A 24181-nucleotide genomic window follows, 5' to 3' on the forward strand; every position below is an offset into this window, starting at 1 on the left:
AGATGCTTTAATATGTTTTAATAGACCGATGACAACTGCACAGAGTAGCATTATAACAGAATTTTCGAACGTATCTAGTATGATAAAACAGCGCTGCTTTTTTTCCCACATACGCACGACCGGAAGGAGCGGAAGCGGTCGACTGTGGCATAATAAAAGCTCCGCTGCTTTCGAGCCGTGTGTCGCGCTCGTTCAGCGGCCTTGTTTCGCTTCGACGGCTTTCAGCCTCACCCTGCTTCATTCTACTACGTTAATAAATCATTAGCTCATCCATGAACATGATTTCTGCCCGAGTCCCGTCGGATTGCGTCGGCTGTGGGGATGAAGACACAACTCCCATGATTCCACACTCAGTCACGGCGTCATCAAACTACGCCTTTGTCTATTTGTTTATTTTGAATACGCGCCTTCTAGCGGCGAAAATTACATATTGTGCCTTTAAGTAAATTAAGTCTGAAAACTAAAGAACATTTGACCTTGGTTGATGTAAATTTGATTAGTGACCTACAATATATAATTTTGTTTTAATTTTGTGTCATAATGTTTATTTGTTTAAAATTTAGCTAAATCCTAAAACTTTGTTTATGTCCAGGTTTTGATAAGATTCTGAATGCCAGACTTTCAGTGTGTCTTAAACCTTGTATATTGAAGACCTCTGCAACCTTCAACTATACAGATTTCCATCTCTTACCCTGAGATTTTTATGTATTTTATTTTTAAAATATGCCATAAACATAGACGGAGGTTAGTCTTTTGTAATTATATGAAAGCTCCAATACTCCAGTGAGCCTTCAAGAGCAAGACTGGGGCTATAAAACGTCATATTGGCTTTCTCTCAAGACCTTTCTCAAGATGTCAAGGTAATTTATCCTGAACTGTAAAAAAGCCCCTCTACATTATTCACTCCTTTTGTTTTATGAGGCATGTTCTGTGCACTATCTGCCCCTGAGTCTGCCTGTCACACACTGTAAGAGAGGAGCACTCACAGCTGGACAGGCCAGGGGTGAGCCGACACTGTCAGGACATCAGATGGGACCTCAGCCTGCCGTATCTCATCCCCGTGACAGCCATGCACTCCGTCACCCTGACGCTGATAAAATGGATGGCCGCAGGATGGAGCGGCTGCCTCTGTGCTGTCCACACTTTCACCAGCCTCAACAGGCTATGTTAGTCAAGGTCAGCTTTATGTAAGCGCTGGTGCTCATCTGCTTCGCAAAGAAGGGAGCGAAAAGAGATGGTGCATGATAATGTGGTAATATACCTCCTGTTTAGATAGTTGAACAGCTTTTAAGAAAATATTTATAATAATTCAGCAAATTCCGACAGAGCTCTGAAATACTCTGCATAGCTCTGTTTGACCCTGGTGAAGAAACACTTTGGTATTTGATTGTCTTCAAGTGTCTCCAAAGCAGTTGTTGCTATGAAAGCATTATTATCAACAGTTTTACTCCTTTATATAAACTTCCAAAGTCCCTCAAGTAAGGCATATATACACTACCTTTCAAAAGTTTGGGGTCAGTAAGATTTTGTTTTATAGATATGAATAGTTCTATTCAGCGATTAAATTGATCAAAAGTTACAGGAAAGACTTTTATTACAAAATATTACTATTTTAAATAAATGCTGTTCTTATTAATTTTTTATTCATTAAAAAAAATCCTGAATAAATGTATCACAGTTACCACAATTATATTAAGCAGCACAATTATTTTCAACATTGATAAGAAGAAATATTTCTTGAGCACCATTCAGCATATTTGAATGATTTCTGAAGTTACATGTGACACTGAAGACTGGAGTAATGGCTACTGGACTAAAAGTTTCAAGGTTTGGTTGGTTAGCATGACCCAGTTAGCCTACTGTAACGACACAATCTGGATCTAAAAGTAAAGTAGGCAAATCACATACTTTTTGGGCGGTCTTGTACTTAGTGAGAAACTGCCATTGAGATGAATGGGAATGTTAATGAATAACTCTATAGACCTTTTGGCTGTGTACATTAAAATAATGCAATGATGCTGTATAATTAAACACTGTGCTCCTGAATTTAATTTTTACATTTTAAATGAGCTGCATTCATTGTCTTGAGTAACAGCCATTGAACTAATGGTCATGCTGCATTTGATGATAAAGAGAATTTGATTGCATTAATTACAGCACTTCATTGGGTTTCTTTGCCATTTACTGTAATGATATTCTGCTCATATGTGCTCATTTGATCCTTGACATCCTTGACATTTGTGTCTTGCATGTAAATGATTTCACTTTATCTTCTCAGTCTGGGGTATGGTTTGTTTGGCACTTGGCATTAAACGGGTTAATGATGTCAGCACCCCCTCCCAACCACACTTATTTAATGAAAATGTTAAAAACCTTAGCTGAAGACTTTTATACAGCCTTCCATTTGTCTTCTATTACATTTACATTTAAATCTAATGTGATGTGTTTTCTATCTTATTGGATTAAAAAATGTAATTTTTAAAATATGGATCTGCACCATCAGATACAAAAAATACTATTTATTATTATAAATATTGACAAATTGAGCATTCACTTCAGTTAATGATTAGTTTAGTAAGACTAAAGGATTCAACTTTCATGTCTGTTACGCGTCTATTAAATGCAGGACCTTTTTCTGCTGTTGCTAAAGTTACAAATAAAGCTACAAATAAGACTACAAATGACACGCTTTGGATATTCGTTGTGTTGCTGTTCTAGATTCACCACCACTTTTTATTTCCTCTCATTTCTTTTAACCAGAAATGTAAGCTCATCATCTGCCATGTTTTTGGGATAGGACATGCTACTCACGGTTTATGATAACCTAATAAAGCCCATCTTCTATAAAAAAAGGTATGAACAGTGCTACACTGCAATACTGAAAAAAATAAAAGTTTAAAAGAGCAGTTAAAGATTTGTTTGTTTATTAATTTGTTTATTTATTTATTTTGCCCTTTCAGAAAATCTGCTGCCTTATGCTGTATTAGTTGATTTTGTCAGAGCTTCCCTAGTGAAAAATAAATATGCTAAAATGTAATTGAAATACATTTATTTTATGCTAAGTATACTACAAATACATTTACATATTTGTGACTTTGGAGCACAAAACCAGTCAGAAGTAGCACAGGTATATTTGTAGCAATAGCCAACAATACATTGTATGGGTCAAAATGATTGATTTTTCTTTTATGCCAAAAATCATTAGGATATTAAGTAAAGATCATGTTCCATGAAGATATTTAGTAAATTTCCTACTGTAAATATATCAAAACTTAATTTTTGATTAGTAATATGCATGGCTAAGAACTTAATTTGGATAACTTTTAAAGGCGATTTTCTCAGTATTTAGATTTTTTTTGCACCCTCAGATTCCAGATATTCAAATAGTTGTATCTCGGCCAAATATTGTCATGTAACAAACCATATATCAATGGAAAGCTTATTTATTAAAAAAATTGACCGTTATGACTGGTTTTGTGGTCCAGGGTCACATTTATGTAAATGTAATTGTACTGTTGGTATACTAAACTGGTATACATAAAGTCTGCTAAATTGGCACAACTAATTTTTTACTTAATGCACTTAATCTGTGCGGAAATAGTCCAACTAAAGATATACTGAAGTATATTTTTGATTGTGCTAAAGTGGAACTATTGCAAGTATATTTCAGGTACACTTTAAATATCTTACATTTAAAGACCGATATTATTAAAAAATCATACAATCCTCATCAATAGTGACAATAAAACACATTTTAGGCTTAATATTAAGAAATTTGTATTGTGCACAAGCAGTACTCCAAATAAAGTTTAATTATAATTTTTATATCAGTAAGTCTCAAGCGATATGTTAATAAATATGTTAATGGATTTGAACTACTTAGTATGAAATAAATGTATTTTAAATATATTATTCTTTTACTAAGGTACATGTGATAGTTTTGACTTCTTTTCTTTGAAATATTGAGTGAAATATAATTAAAAATATTCTATTATATTTTGTAATTTAAAATATTTTTACTTTTTTGATTCCCTGCATGAAGATATCAGTCCCCTGAACCATTTTGCACGTAATCACCCACGTTAGCCAAAGACCTGGAGAGCGCTCTCCCACACACACATGCGTTACCTAAAGGAGGTGTTTGGCCTCTCAGGCAGCAGTCACAATGGAGCGTGACAGAGACTCTGTAGACCAGCCCAAGAACATGCACGTAGCAGGCTGCTGTGGTAACTAGGCAACCTGTCTCCCTCATAATGAAGAACTCTTATGTGACGTGGTTTCTGTTAGCAATTGTCTGTCCTCTCTAATGATTTGTGCATGGGTCTCACTCTCAGATATTGAGTTTACTGATGAATTTACATGGCAACATCTTTCTGTTCTATTGTGTAATCGATTTGGATCCTAATTTTGCATTTTATGTTTGCCTGTCAGGTAAATACATTTCAGCTCTTATGAAAAGGTCCATCATCTTTGATGGGTTGGAGCAGGTGTTGTTTCCCCCAGGCCCTGTGTTATGTCTACATCAGCTGAATAAATTCTCTCTAGAGTTGAAAAATCAACTCAGCCGTCACCTGTTTCCCAGGTAAATGCTTTGCGCACCAATAAAGGGAGCAGTGGTCTTTGGTTCAGGTCGGTGTTTATATCTTTGGACATGAATTTAGTGAGGTAGTCAGAGTGGTATAGTGGTTTTGTGTGTGCGACGTGTACGAGGGGTAATTTTTGGTTCTGTGAAGAGGCATCATGATTCGAGTCAGTTAAGGTATTTTTGTGTGTGTTTATGCAGCTGGTGAAGTGCAGGCTCTTAGCAGTGACAGACTCAACTGCAGACTCTGTTTATGAGCTTCGTCTTTGGAAAGAAAATCCAAGCTTGTTTGCATTCACACGTCACATTTGAAATGTGACACACAGGTTTAAAAAAGCTCAACATACCCGCAAAAAAAAAAAAAAAAAAAAAAATCTCCTATGACTCTTAAGAATATATATTTATTGCAGTTTTAACATTAGGACTCAAATCATTTTCCTCAAAAATATAGCATTTATTTATTTGTTTGTTTGCCCTAATGATTATATTCAGTTATTTTTAGATGAATATGGTGAGTTGATGGTTTTTAAACTCACTTACTGGCCCAATTTGAATATTAACATAAATTATTTTACAAGAACTCACACTGCATCCTGCACTCTCAGAAACAAAGGTTACAAAAGCTGTCACTGGGGCAGCAGTGACAAAAGGTACACCTTTGTACCTAAAGTGTGCATAATAGTACTTAAAAGCAGGGCTGTACAGTGCGACATATAGTGTTTTATTTTAATATTTGTTCATTCAATTTCTTGAATGTTAGGCTACTGCTAAATACTGTACCTGAAAAATAAAGCACTGATTGTTTTATTTGTATATTATGTGTATATCCTAATCCTGAAAAAAAATCGTGATATGATATTTTTGCCATATTGCTGTAACGGAGCCGACGAGACGTGAGACGGGCAGATCCATTTGCAAAGCTTTAATAGAAGACAGAGACGTGGTCATAAAACAGGCATGGGTCAGACAATGGCAAACAGGTATATAGAGGGCAAGACAAAAGAGTATCCAAAGGAAGGCGTGAGTCAGTCGACGGAGAACGTAATCCTGAGGGCGATCCACAAGACGAGCTAGAGTCCAGGTGAGGTGCAAACACAGTCCGAAACAGCAAGGCAAAGGGTAATTCCAAAACAGGCTATAAACTTCAGGGCAGGCAGAGATCAGACAAAATGAGATAACAGGCAAGGATCAAGACACGGGTAAACAGACTAAGAACAAGGCAGTACTAGATTAAGGAATTTAGAATGGCTCTATAAAGTAGCTATCACACGATGAGCGATAAGTGCTAAAACAATACTCGGCAGTTTGAAAGGGATCTGAGTGGGGGTAATATAGTGAGTGTGTGATTGGTTACAGCTGTGTGCAATCAGTGCAATGGATGATGGGATATGCAACTTGTGCTACAACTGTTTGGCCTGTGCTACAAAATGTTCAACCTTTGTAGCACCAGTGCTATGTGCAAAAAAAGTTAACGTACAGCCCTGCTTAAAATGTACATATTAGGGGCTTTTGCACCAGAGGAACCTTTTCAGTTCCTAGAAATATTGGCGTAGGGAGTTCCTGCTTTTTGAATTGTTCGCACAGCAGGATTTTGGAACATATTTGGTTCTAGGAACTCCATTTGGAGGAACTAAATTATCTCCTAATTCAGAGTAGGGTCTAGTACATTTTGAAAGGGTACTGCCCCAGTGGAAGCTTTTGTACTTATTTCTGAGAGTCTGTCTTTTGAATACAGCTCTAGGAATAAAATATGCTGTCAATTTTTGCAACGTTTTCTGACGACCTTTGTGTGGTTGCCATGTTTGATTTGTATTCACAACTATCATGCAGTTTATAATACTGTACTTATACAAATTTTAGTCCAGATTATAGTCAATGTTCTCTGAAGCATTTTTAGAGAGTGAGAAACCAAAAGTCTTTTCAAGCTGTTTTTGTGTGTGCTAGAGCAATACATTCTCTCTTTTCTTCTCTCCACAGTGCAGGAGTCAGCCGCACATCGGAGTAAGGCATGTCACCAAACAACGGGTATGTTCTCCATCTGAGTCTCTCCTCTGTGCCATGTTCTATAGGGAATAGAAAGTATTGATTTTAGTACACAAGCTGCAGTTACCCTGAGGCAGGAGACATCATTGATATTGTCCCACCACTGTTTTTTAGACAGTCAGACCTAAAATACATCAAACATATATTTATACATACCGTATTGCACATCTGAATACTACTCAAAGAGAACAAAAAACAAAACTGAACTTAAAGTTACAGTGTATGATTTCAAATGGCTAAAACACTAATATTGGCAATACACCATTTTATAATAAACATTTTCAGACAGTTATCCCGAATACATGTTGTTCAGACAATTTGTTCAAACGATTTACAATAAAGTTTAAAACAAACTGAAACGACACACTCGACAGTCCTAATTCATCAGCTTATTGGAATGAACGGAAGAAAAATATTGGTGTTGGTACAAAGTATATATCTGAAGGAAATTTTGTGTGAGTACTCTTTCCTGTGTGCATAAATGCAAGAATTGTTTCAAAATATTAGTGAATGGAGCCCAATGTTTTGAAAGTATCACAGAGCCACAAAAATACCCTCTTCAGAGAAATCAGGCTATGAATGACTGATTTGTAGTTGTATTTGCATATTAAAAAATAAAAATTGCTGTGATCATTTACTCACCCTCATGTCATTACAAACCCATACGATCTTCATTACTTAGATTTTCAGTGGATGGACAAAAACTGAGAGAATATTAAATATATATTAATTTGTGCTCTGAAGATGAACACAAGTCTAATAGTTTTGGAACAACACGAGGGTGAATAAATGATGACAGAATTTACATTCTGCAAGCGTGTGGAACTGTCATGAACACGCATCCACAAGTGACGCAACAGAGATGAAAATGTGGAATAAAGTCCATTTGCGCAATAAAAGTATTCTCGTAGCTTTGTAGCATTACAGTTGAACCACTGATGTCACACGGTCTATTTTGTCGATTATCTTGGTACTTTTCTGTGCCTTGAACATGGTAGTTACCTTGCTGTCTATGGGAGGGTCAGAGAGCCCTCAGATTTAATCAAAAATATATTAAATATTGTGTTCCGAAGATGAAAGCAGGTCTTACGGGTTTGGAACAACACGAGGGTGAGTAATTAATGACAGAATTTTCATTTTTGGGTGAACTATTCCTTTAAAATACTCATATCCCAGCTTAAAGGGATAGTTCACCCAAAAATGAAAATTCTGTCATGAATTACTCACCCTCATGTTGTTCCAAACCTGTAAGACCTTCGTTCATCTTTGGAACACAAATTAGGATATTTTTGAAGAAATCCGAGAGCTTTGACCCTGCATAGACAGCAACGCAACTGACATGTTAAAGGCCCAGAAAGGCAGTAAGGACATCGTTAAAATAGTCCATGTGACATCAGTGGTTCAACCATTATGTTATGAAGCTACGAGAATACGTTTTGCGTGCAAAGACCATTTGTTTGTATTAAAAGCAACATCTAATAATTTCTCACTTCACTCAGTCTCCCTGTCTAATGAAGAGTTGAAGAAGGTATTTTTTACACCTGTGAACAGCATGAACACCACTGCACTTCATATAGCGAGCTTGTAGCCTGATCCACTGTCCCTGCCCTTCAGACAATGCAGCAGTGACGGGGGATCAGGCACAAGCTCTCCATCAAAGCCCAGAGCTCTTCCCTGTCCCCATTCACACAGGGACCTCGGTGGCCCCCACACACTCCACCATCAGCCCGGCACTGGAGGCGAGGCTTTGATCCTCGCGCACATACACAGTCACGGTCCTTCTGAAGAGAGCGTCTAGGAATGCTTAAACATGACTTTCATCTTCCCAAATTCAGATTCTCTTTCTGTCAGCATGTGCTCCACTTGTTCTCAAGGCAGCCGTGCCCAGGCTCAACCGCAGCCGGGGTCGACTGGGTTTATCTGACTCTTTGATACTATGCATTTGATGCCAGTTTTTTTTTTTTTTTGAGTTCAGAAAGAAAGAGTTTGGTGGGATCGTGTTGCAAAAGTTTTTGATGAGGCTCACCTGACTTTTACACTTGGCTCACTGGGCCAAATTGTAATAAAAGCACTTCATTAAAAAGTGACATAAAGGGGCATTATGCAGTAATAGCAACAATTAGACCTGTGAAATCTGCCTTCAAACTTAAATTACTTAAGAAAAAAAATTATTCTCACAGAAGGTAAACACTGAGGACTGTGGCTTGGGTGTATGAGACTAGCATTACGGGGGTCTCATGTTTCATTGTGTGGTCTCTTTCACATCAAAAGGCTCCTTGGACTGGGCTTGTGTTTTTTGTTGCACCCTTTCCTTTATGAGCTCATCCTTTTTTTGCCAGTGGAGGATTAGCGTGACTGCTTTATGCCTATGTGATCAAAACATATTCCTCACTAATCAAGGCAAAAAGGAGCTTTTATTTAAACACCTGTATATTTTATACTTTGACAGGATCATGAAAAAAAAACACCACAAAAGTTTGGAAACTCCCTAGGCAAAGTGGGGGTTTGGACAATATTAGCATAAATCCTTGCTTTGTGATGACTTTACATTGATAAGCAACAAACAGTTTTGATGAAAACATTGCAGACAGCCTTTATTTGAAATAGAAAGAAATAGTAACAATACATTTCTGTACTGTTACATTTGATCAATTTAATGCATCCTTGCTGAAAAAAAAGTGGTAATTTCTTTAAAAAAATATATTACTGACACCCAGCTTTTCAGTTGTACTGTATTTATTGCCGTTTTTATGTAATCAAACAGAAAATCATTATTACTGGTCTTCAGTATTATTATTTGATAAATTGCAATTGCAATCAGCATTCTGCTGATATTGTCCAAAACCTCACTTTGTCTAGAATGTCCAAACTTCTGGAGGGCTACAGTGGCCTGGAGTGTTTCCATTATAACCAACACATGATCGCAATACATTTCATTGGTAAATGCTAATAGAACCTACTGTAACATAATATTCAAACCACTAACACAATAACATAATTGGGAAGTACGTTTATGCAAGCAAACCTTTTAGTGGGCCAAAGACACTGATTATATGTAAATTCCTTTGCCTTCATCCATATGCTGTAAAAGACTCAGATTTAGCACGAAGCTGTTCTTTTTTTCTTTTCTTTTTTTTTTCTTCTTTTTTTGGACTTTCTTCATATTGTTAGCAAATTGCCTGCTTGGTGTGAATGCTTAATTCAGTGAGATTCATAAAATGCTTAGTAAATGGCACTACATTATTATTACCATGTCTATAATATGTACAATATGCAGAGTAAAACTGCATTTTTAAGGAATGCCAAAAAAGTGCATGTATTTAAAAAACACACACACACACACACTATTTATTTATTTATTTATTTAAATGATACATTTTAATATATATTTTTAAATATATCAATAGCTGTTACTATTTTGTCATTACAGAAAAACACTATAATGTTCAGGATCAGATCTATTTTCATGTGACTGTGCAACACACACACACACACGCACACACACACAAAACTATTTGTTTAGTTTATCTTTTGTTACTTTTATTTTACTTTTAGTAAAAAATACTCAGCTTTTACTTATTAATATACTGATGTTGTAACTTAGTAAAACATTTGTAGTTTTGAAAAAAATTCAGGATTTGCACCCGAGAAGATGAAGGGATAAAACAAATGCTCTGTGATTTGATTGATCAAATCTCTTTCCTTTATATTATTATACAGTGTAAGTGGATTATCTATAGGTCACGCCAGATGTGGTCCATTCATGTCTAAATGAGGACACCAGACATCCCACCCTGCAAAAACTAATTTCAGGGAGGTAGTACCACCCCCAACAGTGCGTTTCCCTTACCGAATGTGCTATCCTGTCAGCTATAACATGCTCTTTTGATAACTGTCAGTTTAAGTGCCGACTATGCAGTGTTGCCAGATATTGCTATTAAAACAAATAAAAACCGAAAAATAAAAAATAAATCGAAATTATTTCAAATATTTTGCAAATAAGATAAGATAATCGATGACCCTAAATTGCAACTTCCCCCTCTATTAACTTTCTAAAGTGTCAAATTATGTGGAAAAGACAAGTCCAAAAACGCCTATAATTGCTGAATCTGGCAACATTAAGTGGAAAAGACAAGTCCAAAAACGCCTATAATTGCTGGATCTGGCAACATTAAGTGGAAAAGACAAGTCCAAAAACGCCTATAATTGCTGGATCTGGCAACATTAAGTGGAAAAGACAAGTCCAAAAACGCCTATAATTGCTGGATCTGGCAACATTAAGTGGAAAAGACAAGTCCAAAAACGCCTATAATTGCTGGATCTGGCAACACGGCGGAGGCTGCGCCCGCGCCCTCAAGATTCGTTCACTCCGCCAGCGAGACGCAGCGATCGTTTTCATACCACGAATGCTAAACATTCTTGCAAACTGACTAAACTGAATTATACATTCAGACACTCATATGGTGATCTCATAGCTGGCTACGGTTATGATTATATATCACTACATGTGTCTCTCTCTCTCGCTTAAGTGGCGCTCTTTCCTCTTGCTCGTACTCTCCCTTGCCTCCACGATTTCTGGGATATTGTATCTAATTTGCGGGCGTCAGGGAGCCACTATTAATATGCGGGAGACTCCCGGAGCTTCCGGGAGAGGTGGGATGTCTGTGACACATTACTCTCTCGACTAATAAAGAGGTCAGCAGGCACATAAGGGGAACTATAGCGGTGCACTAGTTGTGTACTAGCTGTAGCATTTTTGACAGCACGGACAAAAGCAATACATCACTACCAAAGGTTGCTGAACGTCAGGGCTCGCAAAATCGCTAGCCCGACGTCCCAGGGCTATTGTTTTTTCCAGTCGGGCTACCAAAATGTTTCACCACCCTGCCCGACGGGCTATCTTGCACAGTGATATAAAATTCCTTGCTCTGATTTGCGTTGTTCTCTAGTTTGTAGGGGTAAAACGGATCATAGTTGATCGTTTACATGTGTTTCTAAGTCTTGCCGATTTAAACATTCAAGTGTTTTAAACCATTCACGTGCGCACTCATTCAAAGCGCGCACAGAGAGACGCGTTTTAGATAATGCGCGTTCACAGAATTGATTCCTCTTTCGCATATCCTTGCATCTAAATGAACACATACACACACAATTATCTCAAAATAACTGTCTCGGCAAGTATTCTCGTAAACACAGTCGGTTATGTCTTAAGTGAACTTAAACAGTGGAGAAAGAAAATTAAGAAATCTCAAGTGGATCATTATATTGGATCCGTGCATTTGGTCTTAAAGGGGCAGCAGCTTATAAATACCTGCTGTTCCATAAGCGCCACCTGCTGTCAGAGTGACATTTGCGTCTCATTCACAAAGCTAAAATCAAACCATTCTGTTTTTGCTTCAAATTTCGAAATTATACAATCTAGTTGAAATCTAAATAACATGTATTTAGCATCTTTGTTTGGATCGTGATTAAAATGCAGTGGTTGCCTCTGATTTTAAATGGAAAAAGCACAGCCAAAGCATTAGTTTGTTTATATGAAGAGATTTATTTTATTTAGTGTTTATTTACTGTAATACTTGCATAATGTTTGTGTCATGTCGGCACTGCAATTTCCTGAAGGAACCACATTTATTTTTCCTCTGTAGTGTGTTAAACATGACAGTAAAGCTGACTTTGACTTTGAACATGCATATGTTAATAAGTTATGTTCTGGGTCTCAGGTAGAACTGAGAAGATTTTTATACTCATAAAAAATATGCCTACTTAGGAGGGATTCCAGAACTATGATTTATTTATTTATTTTTTGCAAATTTGGATGATGTTTGTATTCGAAGAATGTTGGGTACTATCTAAGATGCTGAAACACTCATTCATTCACACACACACAGGCACACACAGCCCTTGGCGTTTTGCTGCTTGCCACTAAAGTGTGAGTTTAAGCTTACCTTTGACCCAACATAAACAGGGCTGACGTTATCACACACTGGGTCATACTGAGCTAATGCAAGCAGCTGAGTCTCCTGTGCTTACTTCTTTTACTTAAGAAACACTGTTCTCTAGAAGAGGCCACACTGTCATTTTCATTTTAAGAAGGTTTGAAATTAGGACACCAGTGGGGTTGTCCTAAAGTTAAGTTTATTATCCATATTTTTGTTGACTTAGGATGCTTCTGTAATACCCTTTTCCTATCTTTAGTTGAGATATGATGCACTTAGGAAATGTTGTTCTCTAATAGCTTTTGTCCTAAATGAGGTCCTAACTGAAATTGCCATATACCTAACAGATAAGAGAGGATTCTAAAATTAAGATCTTTCTGTAATACCCCGCGATCATGTTTCATACTCCATACTGAGATGACAGCAAAATTCGATCATGCAAACATATTTCATTAATCTAATTAAAAAAAAATAAAAAATAAACATTTTACCTTTGGTTGATAGTAGGTGTGACTTGTAGTGGGAGTCACATCATCTCATTTGGTTATTGTAAGTCTGTAGTTCATTCTGTCTTGCAGGACGCCCACAAACCCCATTGATTGTTTTGTTGCTGATAACATTATAAGAATTCTCTATTTGCTGGTATAAAATGATCCCATGATTATTTTATACAACCTGAAAGTGTTTAATAGCAGAGTTACCAAGATAAGGCGAGAAATGCTTGTTGCATCTTTCCCAAAAAGACTCATGGCTGTATTAGATCAAAAGGGTGCTTCTACTAAATACTGAGCAAAGGGTCTGAATACTTAGGACCATGTGATATTTCAGTTTTTCTTTTTTAATAAATCTGCAAAAATGTCAACGATTCTGTGTTTTTCTGTCAATATGGGGTGCTGTGTGTACATTAATGAGGAAAAAAAATTAACTTAAATGATTTTAGCAAATGGCTGCAATATAACAAAGAGTGAAAAATTTAAGGGGGTCTGAATACTTTCCGTACCCACTGTATATATATATTTAATGTTTTTGAAAAAGTCTCTATGTTCACCAAAAAAAAAAGTTATGTTCACCAAGGCTGCATCTATTTGATGAAAAATACAGTAATATTGTGAAATATTATTACTGTTTAAATATAACTCTTTAATATATTTTTTAAAGTAATTTATTCCAGTGATGGTAAATCTGAAAATTGATGTAAATTTTCATCAGCCATTGCTCCAGTCTTCAGTGTCACACGAATTTTATTATCAATGTTAAAAATGGTTGTGCTGCGCAATATTTTGTGGATGGATTTTTTTTTAGAATTCTTTGAATACAAAGTTCAAAAGAACAGCGTTTATTTAACATAGAAATCTTTTGTAACATAACGGTCTTTACTGACTCTTTTGATCAGTTTAATGTATCCTTGCTGAGTAAAATTCAGAATTAAGAATTAAACTCCAGGCTTTAGCACTTCTTTGATTTTGTGTTCACATGGTTTCAGAAATATCTTCAGTTTGAGTAGCACGACTGCATTCTAAATGAATGAATCCCAGAAGAGACACAACACTTCAGGATGACTAATCGACAACTTTCAGACCTGCCAGACATCCTTCAACTGTCTGCTCTCAGACAGAGATTTATAAGTAAATGCTAAGGATTGATTCAGACCTGTCTGTCTAAAGTCTAAATCTGAAAGATCCATTCATTTGAGAAATCTTTCTTTGACCCTTTACCCTACAGTTAGTTCCATTCACAAAGTATAAATTTCACTCAAGCTCACCAAGTTTGCTCACAATAGCAGTCAATCAATCATTTATTTAAAATCACACAGAAGGAGCTCGTAATCAACCTGATGACTTGAATTTATGCTTTGACAGTTTAAATGGCAGTGGAAGGAGGATGATTTCATTATGCTTGTCTTGTTTGTCACTATATTTGCAGAGTTAATAGTTGATTCTTGAATTATAGGGAATGCAATTTCCTGAGATAACATGTAGGTGAGCATCTGTTTTTCACACAGACGTCAGTGTGACAGAAGAGGCAATCATCTGTGTGATTAGAGGGGTCTGGTGCACCTGTGGCAGCAGCATGGATTCCCCCAGTGTTTCCATTAAAGCAGAAACCTCAGTAGACACAGTTTGGCTCCTTCAGTGCCAGGAACTGGTGTTCCAGTGAGCAAACTGTGTGTGAAATGTCTGGTTCCTGGCACCTGAGGATGGCGGATTCCTGTTCTGCCCTTCAGACCGTGTTGTTTGCATGGTTGAAGATTATGAAGATTACTGGAAAACTTGAATCTAGCCTTGGAGCAGCCCTAGACATGCTTGGCAGTTGTTGAAGCAAATACAATGTGTTAAAGCCAAGTCCTCTAAGTATTAAAAACCATGGTGGCTTGAAATTAAAGTCCCTGAATGCTTTCGTTAACACTTTAAAATAAGACTCAATTTGTTAACATTAGTTCATACATTAGGCATCTAAACATTTCTTGTTACAGAATTTATTGATCTAGGTTAATGTTATATTATTAATATACTACATAGGCCACTATACTATATACAGTACTATCTCAAAATATAAACTATGTTATCACACCATGATAGATAGATAGATAGATAGATAGATAGATAGACAGACAGACAGACAGACAGATAGATAGATATAGATAGATAGATAGATAGATAGATAGAAAGACAGACAGACAGATTTCTATTGAATGAAGTAATGTTAACGTTGTTGTAAAGTGTTACCATTCATACTGAGCTAGACAACATGATATTAAAAACAGGCTGTGGAACTGAAGACAGATTATAATCAATAGGCCGATGAATGATCCAGCCCTTAGATTATCCATGAGATCACATTCTTTCCAGCTGTGCCAAACTCCAAACATCCTTCCGATTAAGTCAACATGGATTACATTTCTGACACAACCAACTACAATAAATGCAAGACAGGACTTGCAACTCAAGTAGTTTTACAGGGGAAGAAGGATTGTTAGTGTAGCCCATTACGATTGCAGCCGTTGTATTAGTGGAATGGTTTTAATTACATGCATGACTTGCTTTGCTGCCTATTCTGTCATTTTCTCATTCTCTGCCGGAGCCACCGGGTGCTGTAATGTAGCACTGTTGTTTTGTTAATTGCTTTGGATCACTGACCGATGGACTTGCAGGTTGAGATGCTTTCTGCCATGTTGTCTCATTTGTTATTTGAAGGTCTAGACTTTAATTAGCCAAACGAGCTCCTCTTTCTTTTATGTCTATATTACAGTCACACATTTTCCATTAATCTTGACATAGACACCTGCTCACTCAAATAATGAATTCCGCTCTTTTATTATGGTCATTATTCCTTAGCCACAGTCATTAAATATCACGGGGGTTGTTAGACTTGAAGTGTCCTGTGTTCTGGACAACAGCCTCAGGAAACATGTTGCACTGTGGAAAATTACTCCACTGCAGTAACACTGCTAATAAAATAATAAGTAAAGCTAATAAATCAGTCTGATTTATTAAATATTCTCTCAAAGGTTGATGTTGGGCATAATGATTGCTTAATTATGGAATGGTTCAATAAAGCTGATAAAACGAAGCATTCACATATTGAATGGTCAGCATCTCTCTTCCCAGTTTTAGCACTGAATCCATGTCACTTTTGCAATATGTCAAGTGTGAATATAATGACACTTTCCATGAAGCATGGGAAATGATATGGATACTAGAACAGTGTCTATAATATTGTTCGGATGCATATTGGCTGTGCAGTAAAAATACTCATGTGGTATGCAAAATATGATTAATAAATCATTAGGCAAAGCTCAGTTAATGGCAAACAGTGATGCAATCGTCAAAAATCTTTAAGCTTTAATATCCTAAAAAATTTCAATAAATAAGAGGATGTGAATGTGTGATTGTATCGTGTTCTGTTTGTAAAGCTTTTCTAATGCTATGTTACGGGTCTGGGTGCAGTTTGAGCTCTTATGTAACTTGAGTTTGCAGTAACTAACTTTGCCTAATGACTCTAATCTAGCTTATCGGTCAGCCGTCTGAATTGCCTGTGATCATGACAACATCATGTGATATTTATACATCCTCATTTAATGTAGAAGGAAACTTAAACTTGTTACACTTTCCTCATGACCTTTGTGTCAACTTTTGTGTTCCTCGATTGATTGATTGATTTCTACTTTTTTTGCAGCCCACCATATTTGGGACACTGATTGAAAAACCGCTCGGGGATCACAATGCAGTAAGCAAATCATATTCCCTTTATTCTGTTTGAAGAACAAAAGATGTTGGATAAAGTTTTGACACATTGACACATTCCTCGGTGTGTTTGATTCTTATATTTTCAGCTCACCAATAAGCATCTGGACATTGCAACAAAACTGCTGTTTTGCTGTCACTGATAATGTAGCTTGCCATTTACATAAATACTTATTTTTGTAAACCCTGAGACTGTTTGAAAATATTTTTGCTCAAAACAAAAGTTGTCAATTTCCTTTATTGTTAGTCACCCAGTTTCAATATTCAGTATAATGCCTGAAAATATTTAACAGAGGTAATTAAATGGTGCTCTTGACGAATTTACCACATCAGATAGAGTTGATACAGAATGAGGAGGAATGCAAAGCTTGCCAAGTAGCAAATGACTTATTCAGTTACTTATAGAGCCAAATGCATGAGGAAACAGACAGCTACATCTTTCATGTGGCACAAATAATCAATTTGTCGTAACAGTTTGTCATGTTGCCACTTCCTTGCCCTTTGATGGGTTGTGATATTCTTTACTGATCTGTCATTTGTGTATAACAGTGAAGGACAGGAGTAGTACAGGATGCAAATGAAGAGGGCAATATTTGCACCACTTTAGTGTGTGGTATTTAAAACTGCATTTTATTCATTTATTCAAAATTTGCCTGCATTTTCGTATCATCTATTTTTGATGAACTTAATTTAATTTATTAAAAACTAAATTGATTAATTAAGTACTGCAAACCAGTATTCAATATTCAAGTGGTTGACATTCATTTAGGTTTATGTTTAGCTGTACAGGGCCATGCAGCAAACTGACAGTTGCTCTTTAAAGCAACTTCCTCTCAGTCCTGAGGATACTAACAGTTGGAGATCATATTCAGTAAAGTTTTGGGCAGCATGCATACTTTCTCTGCCTAATGAAACCTAGGAGAATCCAGCTTGCCCACAGACACACAGGAGGATCAAGGCCTAATATTATGCTAACATATGCGTGTCGAACAATGGCTTTCTCCACAGGACTGTGCACCAGAGCCAGTCGACACATGAGATCAGTGCAGAGACTTAACTCCAATGAGATGAGCTTTAAGGATTAATGCAATTACAATGTGCCAAAGCCAAATTGATTTTTTGTTGCAGTGCTTTTGTTCTATGCAAACTTATATTAGTCCGATCTCTCATCCACCTTCTCTGCTGTAACGCATGATCTTTTTGCTAAAGGAATGAAGGCAGATCATGGGAGGTTTGTAAAAAAAAAAGGGCTTTAGAATGATTGTCTTTGGCCTTGTACTTTATAGTGACCTTATATTCACCTTATGTGGCTGCAGTAATTTTGGCTCAGTGATATATTATAGACAACATGGATTTCAAATTATTTAAGCTGTGAGCTTTATTTGTTTATTACAACCGTTACAACATTTGTACAAAACACTGATTTATGCAGGAACGAAACTGGTGACGGTCTAAATCAGCTCTTTTTAAATACAATATTTACAGCACACATTATTGGTTAATTATTTTCTATTGTTGCTAAATACATAAATGACAAGTCAAATGTCTTTTGTTGGTGAACAATTTCCTTTTATATTTGAAAAAAAAAAGTATATGTATATTTTTTTTTTCAAGAGTATCACATGCACAATGGTCATAGCAAGTGCATCAGAAGTGATGGACAAGTTGTTTTCCATTAGTGTATCATGAACATTTGACTGATGATTGACTAGCTGCCCGAGGTTGTTAATTTAGGTTGGCGTCCCATGACAGTGGCAGGGCAGCTCGGCTGGAGCTCTGGAATTTTAATCAGTCTTTGGGAGTTTTGAGGGGGAGGTGTCTGATTCACTGGACCAGTTAAGGACAAGCTTTATATTTAGAACACATCCGCTCATGGAACCATCTGAATAATACAGTAGTGACCACCAACATAATGAGCTGAGCGAACTCGGCAGCAGACTGTATGACAGGGAAGTTAGAAAGGGCTTTTCAAGCTCTACAAGAAGTACCTTTTGATCTCATTATAAGAGGATACTATCCATCTTTTAAAAACACATTATGAACATTATTAAGTTACTGTTTAATATACTTTGACAAATCTCAAGATGGCACACGTTTTTATAAGAATATCCATATTTGTTTTAATCCTTGGGTCCTTGGGTGTGTGATTTCTGTTTTTTATGAGTTATTGGTTTTGATGCCCCGTGGGTCTTCATATTCAGTAGGTTTTTCTAGGTCACCAGTAGCTAACGTCAAAAGCGTTTATTTGATGTCATGCAGCTGACTGCATTGCTATGGCAACAGCAAAAGCTTTTATGCCCACATGCACCCTTTGAAATAGTGAGTCTTCAAAAGAGGAGAAATCATTTTCAGACGACACTGCATCATTGATAAGACCTCTGTGTTTTCAAGGTATATTTTAGTTTAACTAGTGATGCTTTACTCATGTTGAACAGTTCTAAATTTCTCATAGTATTGTAAATCATGTTTGTGTGAATGTGCCCCATGTTGGTGAGGATTTCCTATCTATTTTGAGACATAAAAATGAGGCTCACTTCTGCTACAAGAAAAAGAGGCTTCTTAAAGGGTTAGTTCACCCAAAAATGAAAATTAGGCTGCGTTTTACTCACCCCCGAGGCATCCTAGGTGTATATGACTTTCTTCTGTCAGACGAATCCAGTCAGAGTTATATTAAAAATTGTCTTTGATATTTCAAGCTGTTTCATGGCACTCAGCGGATGCATGCATCAGTCCAAAAGAACTTAAATAAAAATCGCCCATCCATAAAGGAAAAGTGTATCACATGGCTCCTGGGGGTGAACAAAGGCCTTCTGTAGTGAATCGATGTGTTTTTGTAAGAAAAATATCCATATTCAAAGCGTAATAATCACTTGAATCTAGCTTGCGCTCACTGTTGTAAACAGAAGCAGTTCCGGGGGAATGACGTATGAGGTCGGCTTTGCGCCGAGAAGGCCTTTGTTCACCCCCCGGAGCTGTGTGAGACACTTTTTTCTGAAAGAAGAAGTCATATACACCTAGGATGCCTCGGGGGTGAGTAAAACGCAGCCTAATTTTCATTTTTGGGTAAACTAACCCTTTAATGTGTAATTATGACAAAAAGTCATCATTATGACATAAAAAATCAAATTGAGATACTAATTCATAAATATGAGATAACAAATTCTGAATTTTAACATAAAAAAGACCAAATATGAATTTATTATGTCTTAATTTTGGCTTGTATCTCAGAACTATGATTTAGGATGTCATAATTTCAATGTTTTAGTCTTTGTAGAAATAGGCTTCCATACCTTGTAGCTGGGACAGGCAAATTTCATGTTCAAAACAGTCAACATCACAACAGAGCCCCCCCCCCATACAAATACAAAGCAACTTGTATAAAACATATGATTAAATCCAGATAGCAGATTTAATCACGTTTCCAGTGAGCATCAGCAATTCCATAAATAGCCAAATATATAATGAAACATTTTGAGAATACTTTATTTAATGAAGTAGCCTATCTGTCAAAGTGGTTTGTCTTCTGTAGTAAGTGCACATATATGTCAGTGCTTGTGCAGAGAAATCCAGGATTATCATGGAGTCTGCCAGGCTCTGGTGCACTGCCAACTGATGCAATGCTGGTTGGTCAATCTAACGATGATGCATTATGTAACGAGTCAGGACTTGTTATTGAGCTCCTTATTTGGCCTATACAGTGCTTCTCAACTGCTGTATCATGGCCAAAAATCAGAAGTCTGTTCTGATGCACTACTTAAATATAGTATATAATTAGGATAACTTTATGAGAGAATATTGTTCCCATATCTTTTATTGTTGTGTTGTTGAAAATTATCACTTGGTAGAAGCTAGTCAAATTACATGACATACCAACGTCCTTGATGATAAATGATAGTGTGTTCTGTGTGGTCACTTATTTATAAATGCGTAAATTTAAGTCTCTTGTTGGATCAAAATACAGTAGAAACAGTAAAATTGGGAAATATTATTACAATTTAAAATAACTGTTTTCTCTTTTAATATATGTTTTGTTTGTGATGGATGAATTTTGAAGTTGAATTTTCAGCAGCCATTGCTCCAGTCTTCAGAGTCACATGATCCTTCAGAAACCATTTTAATAGGCTGACTTTGTGCTCAATAAACATTTCTAATGATTATCAATGTTAAAAACAGTTGTGCTGCTTAATATTTATGGAAACCCTGTTTTTTTTCAGTATAATAAGCTCAAAGAACAAATTTGAGATCTTTTATAACGACAAGTGTCTGTACTGTCACTTTTGATTGATGAAATGTGTCCTTGGTAAATAAAAGTATTAATTTCTGTAAAATTTATATTACTGACAACAAACTTTTTGAACTGCACTGTATGACAAATATATTATTAAAAAAATAGTTGCCTCTTGATCTTAGAATACTATGGCTTTTGACTCGTCTAGAGCAACTCTCTCTTCTTTCTGACATAATTCTTTAGTTCTCTGAGGTTTATTCACACCTGTCTTGTTTGGTTCGATTGAATCGAACTCGGGTTCGTTTCCCCCTTTTGTGTGGATCTTTTGGGCAGGTTTGAATACAGCAGTCGCACTTGGGTGCGCACCAAACAACCGTACCGAGACCCAGCTGAAGAGGTGGTCTCTTCCAAACGAACTCTGGTACGGTTGAATGGATGAACCAATGAATGGATGACCTTAAGCACACGTGTGGTTTAGTTTACAGTTTCTGGTTCACTTGCAAAAAGGGCAGTGTGAAAGCAAACCGCACCAAACAAAAAAAATCAACATTGTATTTGGTCCGGACCAAAGCAAGTGAACTAGCGGACTTTCCTGGTGTGAATACACCCTGAGTAAACATGTGAACATTCCTGTGGTAAGCTTCATGGAAGTTGAAGAACAATGGTTAAGGGTATATTCGTATGAATAACCTACCCACTTGTATGTGCCTACTTCAGATTTAATGCTGTCAGAATGAAGTACTTGAATGTAAAATGTACCATCTGGTTCTTCAGCACACTGTAATACACTGTGAGCAAAGAAAGTCTTTCTCAGGCTCATGAGGTGTTTGGCTAATTAGGAGGGAGGTGTCATATGTTGTTTAATAGTTTTTTTTAATTCCAATGCCTGTACTTAAAGTACCATTTTCTATGTTTTCCTATATTTCTTAAATTCGTCAGCAGATAACATGTGCCCTTGATCATTAGCAATGTTTTTACAGACACAATGCAGTGTTCACTTTAAAGGACCACAGCCTTTATACAATAAAGTCTTATCCTCTTGTAAAAAAGATTTACGCGTCTGTCTCTGCTACAGTGTTGGCACAAACACACTCTGCACCAGGGTTGCCAGGTTTTCACAACAAAACCCGCCCAATTGCTACTCAAAACTAGCCCAAAACTAGCCCAATTGCATTTCGAGGGGGATCCCCCGGTAAAAATCACATTCCGGTGGGATAAAATACACGTTTTTGGTGGGGTTCCCCTGGTAAAATTCGCATTTTAGGGGCTAAATATCACGCTATTGGGGTCGCTTAAGCGCCTACACGCAAGCTGTTCTGCTCGTAAACATGGGGCCAAGTGACCTTCCTCTGAGGATGTTTGTCTTCCAAGGAAAGGCTGCTTTGATGACTAACTGACTCAGCACTTTTGTACTGGTTGCGTTATGCCCGTGTTATGGATGGGCTACCTCAGCCCCCCGGCTCCTCCTAAGATGAATTTCTCCTGTTTGAACTGTAATAACAAACAACCTTTTGTTTTTAATGACCTAGAACACTGACGCAGTGCATCTTCCAAGAATTTACATCTTTGTTCAAAGTGCGTAAGTGTTATGAAAACAGAAGGTCAAGGGACCAATGAATGGATGAATAAGGTGTTCAGGAATGTTTTGTACATGTAAAGCCATTGACACGATCCAATGCTAAACCTGTTCTAGTTGCTCTGTGATTCTGAAGATATTTTAAAGACAAAACACATTTATACATTTGCCTGATGTTTTCATCGAAGATGTACAATTTGTCTCTCTAGCCATGTTTAAATGCAACCAAATATTCCATTTGTAAACAAATTGATGGCTCAACTGGATTGAAAATCCACTTCAGTTGAGCTCTATCTGAAAAGAAACTTGGAAAGGGTGCTATAGACCTGAAATAATCCAATCAAAAAGAAAAAATGAAGCATGTGAACGATTGAATCGACTATCTTCTCAATCGGATTAAAAAAAAAAAAAAAACCTTGTGCCTATGTTTACATACGTTTAAGTACTATGATCATGCCTGTGTTTTTTTTTAATCTCTTGTGTTTTGAACTGGTCAGTGGAGTAGCCAGACCTAAAAAAAAAAGCTCTTCTGACATATATTTAGCTTACTTTTTAGATGTGTCAAAGGCAAAAATGACAATTATGCTTGTGGTAGCTCCAGTGACATTGCAGTGTTATTTTTCTGTTTCTGAAAGCGGCAACATTTTGTGTAATGTAATATGTAATGCATATGTAAAAGAAAATGTGAATTTTATTGTAAAGTTTGTTTCATATAAACAGCTTTCAGAATCTGAAATTGGATTGCATTCATTCCGATTGCCAAAAATGCAACCTGGTCTCATAAAAATACCTCTGTGTACTTTTTGTGCAACACCGTTTTTACATACCTTACTGCATGTTTCGCCGCAGTTTCAAAGAGAAATGTCCACTGAGTGGAGCTAAAACACGGGTTAAATATGTGAACCCTGGTACGTTTTTATTAAGTTGATATAGGTACGTATTGCTGTGTTTTTATTATGTTGCTTCTGGTATGTATTGCGGCGGTTCAGAATTCAAATATCCGTGTACTGTCGCTAAAAGTTAATGCTCTATCATGCTGTAAATATGCCCTACACCAAACCCAACCCTAAACCTACCCAATAGTGTTAACAAATGCAAAACTGATATAAAAACACATTTGTTGATGCAACCGTGCCATTTCAACTTCCTTATATGCAGATTTGAACTGTTTTGTCGAACCGTGGTTACACGGGATTCGAACCGGAGCTCCTCGCCTCTCAAGTACTTCTTTGTATTTCGTGAGCTACCCAACAAACCTACCGTTGATGAAAACCCATAGATATGAAGCTGGATATGTGCGATGCTAACGTTCAAAAGCAACAGTTTTCAAATCTCCCAGCATATTAATATTGTTTTGAAGTCATAACATGATATTCTTCAAATTGTGCGAAAATTACGCTTTATTAATCGAAACTCAGTAAATTTGTGTGAAAAGGAATAAAAGGTGTCGGAGTTTTACTGCCTCTAGTGTTCATTTCTCTTTGAAACTGTGGCGAAACGTGCAGTAAGGTACGTAAAAACGGTGCTGCAGAAATGTAACCAGAGGTACGTATTTTTATGAGACTGGGTTGA

The 24181-nt window shown here is 36.7% G+C and overlaps 1 protein-coding gene across 1 annotated transcript in view; it reads left to right on the plus strand.

Annotated features, from left to right (window-relative positions):
* rasgef1ba (RasGEF domain family, member 1Ba) overlaps positions 1-24181 on the plus strand; it is a 71745-nt gene that overhangs the window by 8372 nt on the left and 39192 nt on the right. The window contains exons 2-3 of the mRNA XM_016453598.1: positions 6560-6607; positions 16738-16788. Coding sequence (XP_016309084.1) covers positions 6560-6607; positions 16738-16788 — 99 coding nt within the window. The remainder of the gene's footprint in view (positions 1-6559; positions 6608-16737; positions 16789-24181) is intronic.

Source organism: Sinocyclocheilus anshuiensis, unplaced genomic scaffold (assembly GCF_001515605.1).
Source record: "Sinocyclocheilus anshuiensis isolate Anshui unplaced genomic scaffold, SAMN03320099.WGS_v1.1 scaffold1531, whole genome shotgun sequence".
Taxonomy (NCBI): Eukaryota; Metazoa; Chordata; class Actinopteri; order Cypriniformes; family Cyprinidae; genus Sinocyclocheilus; species Sinocyclocheilus anshuiensis.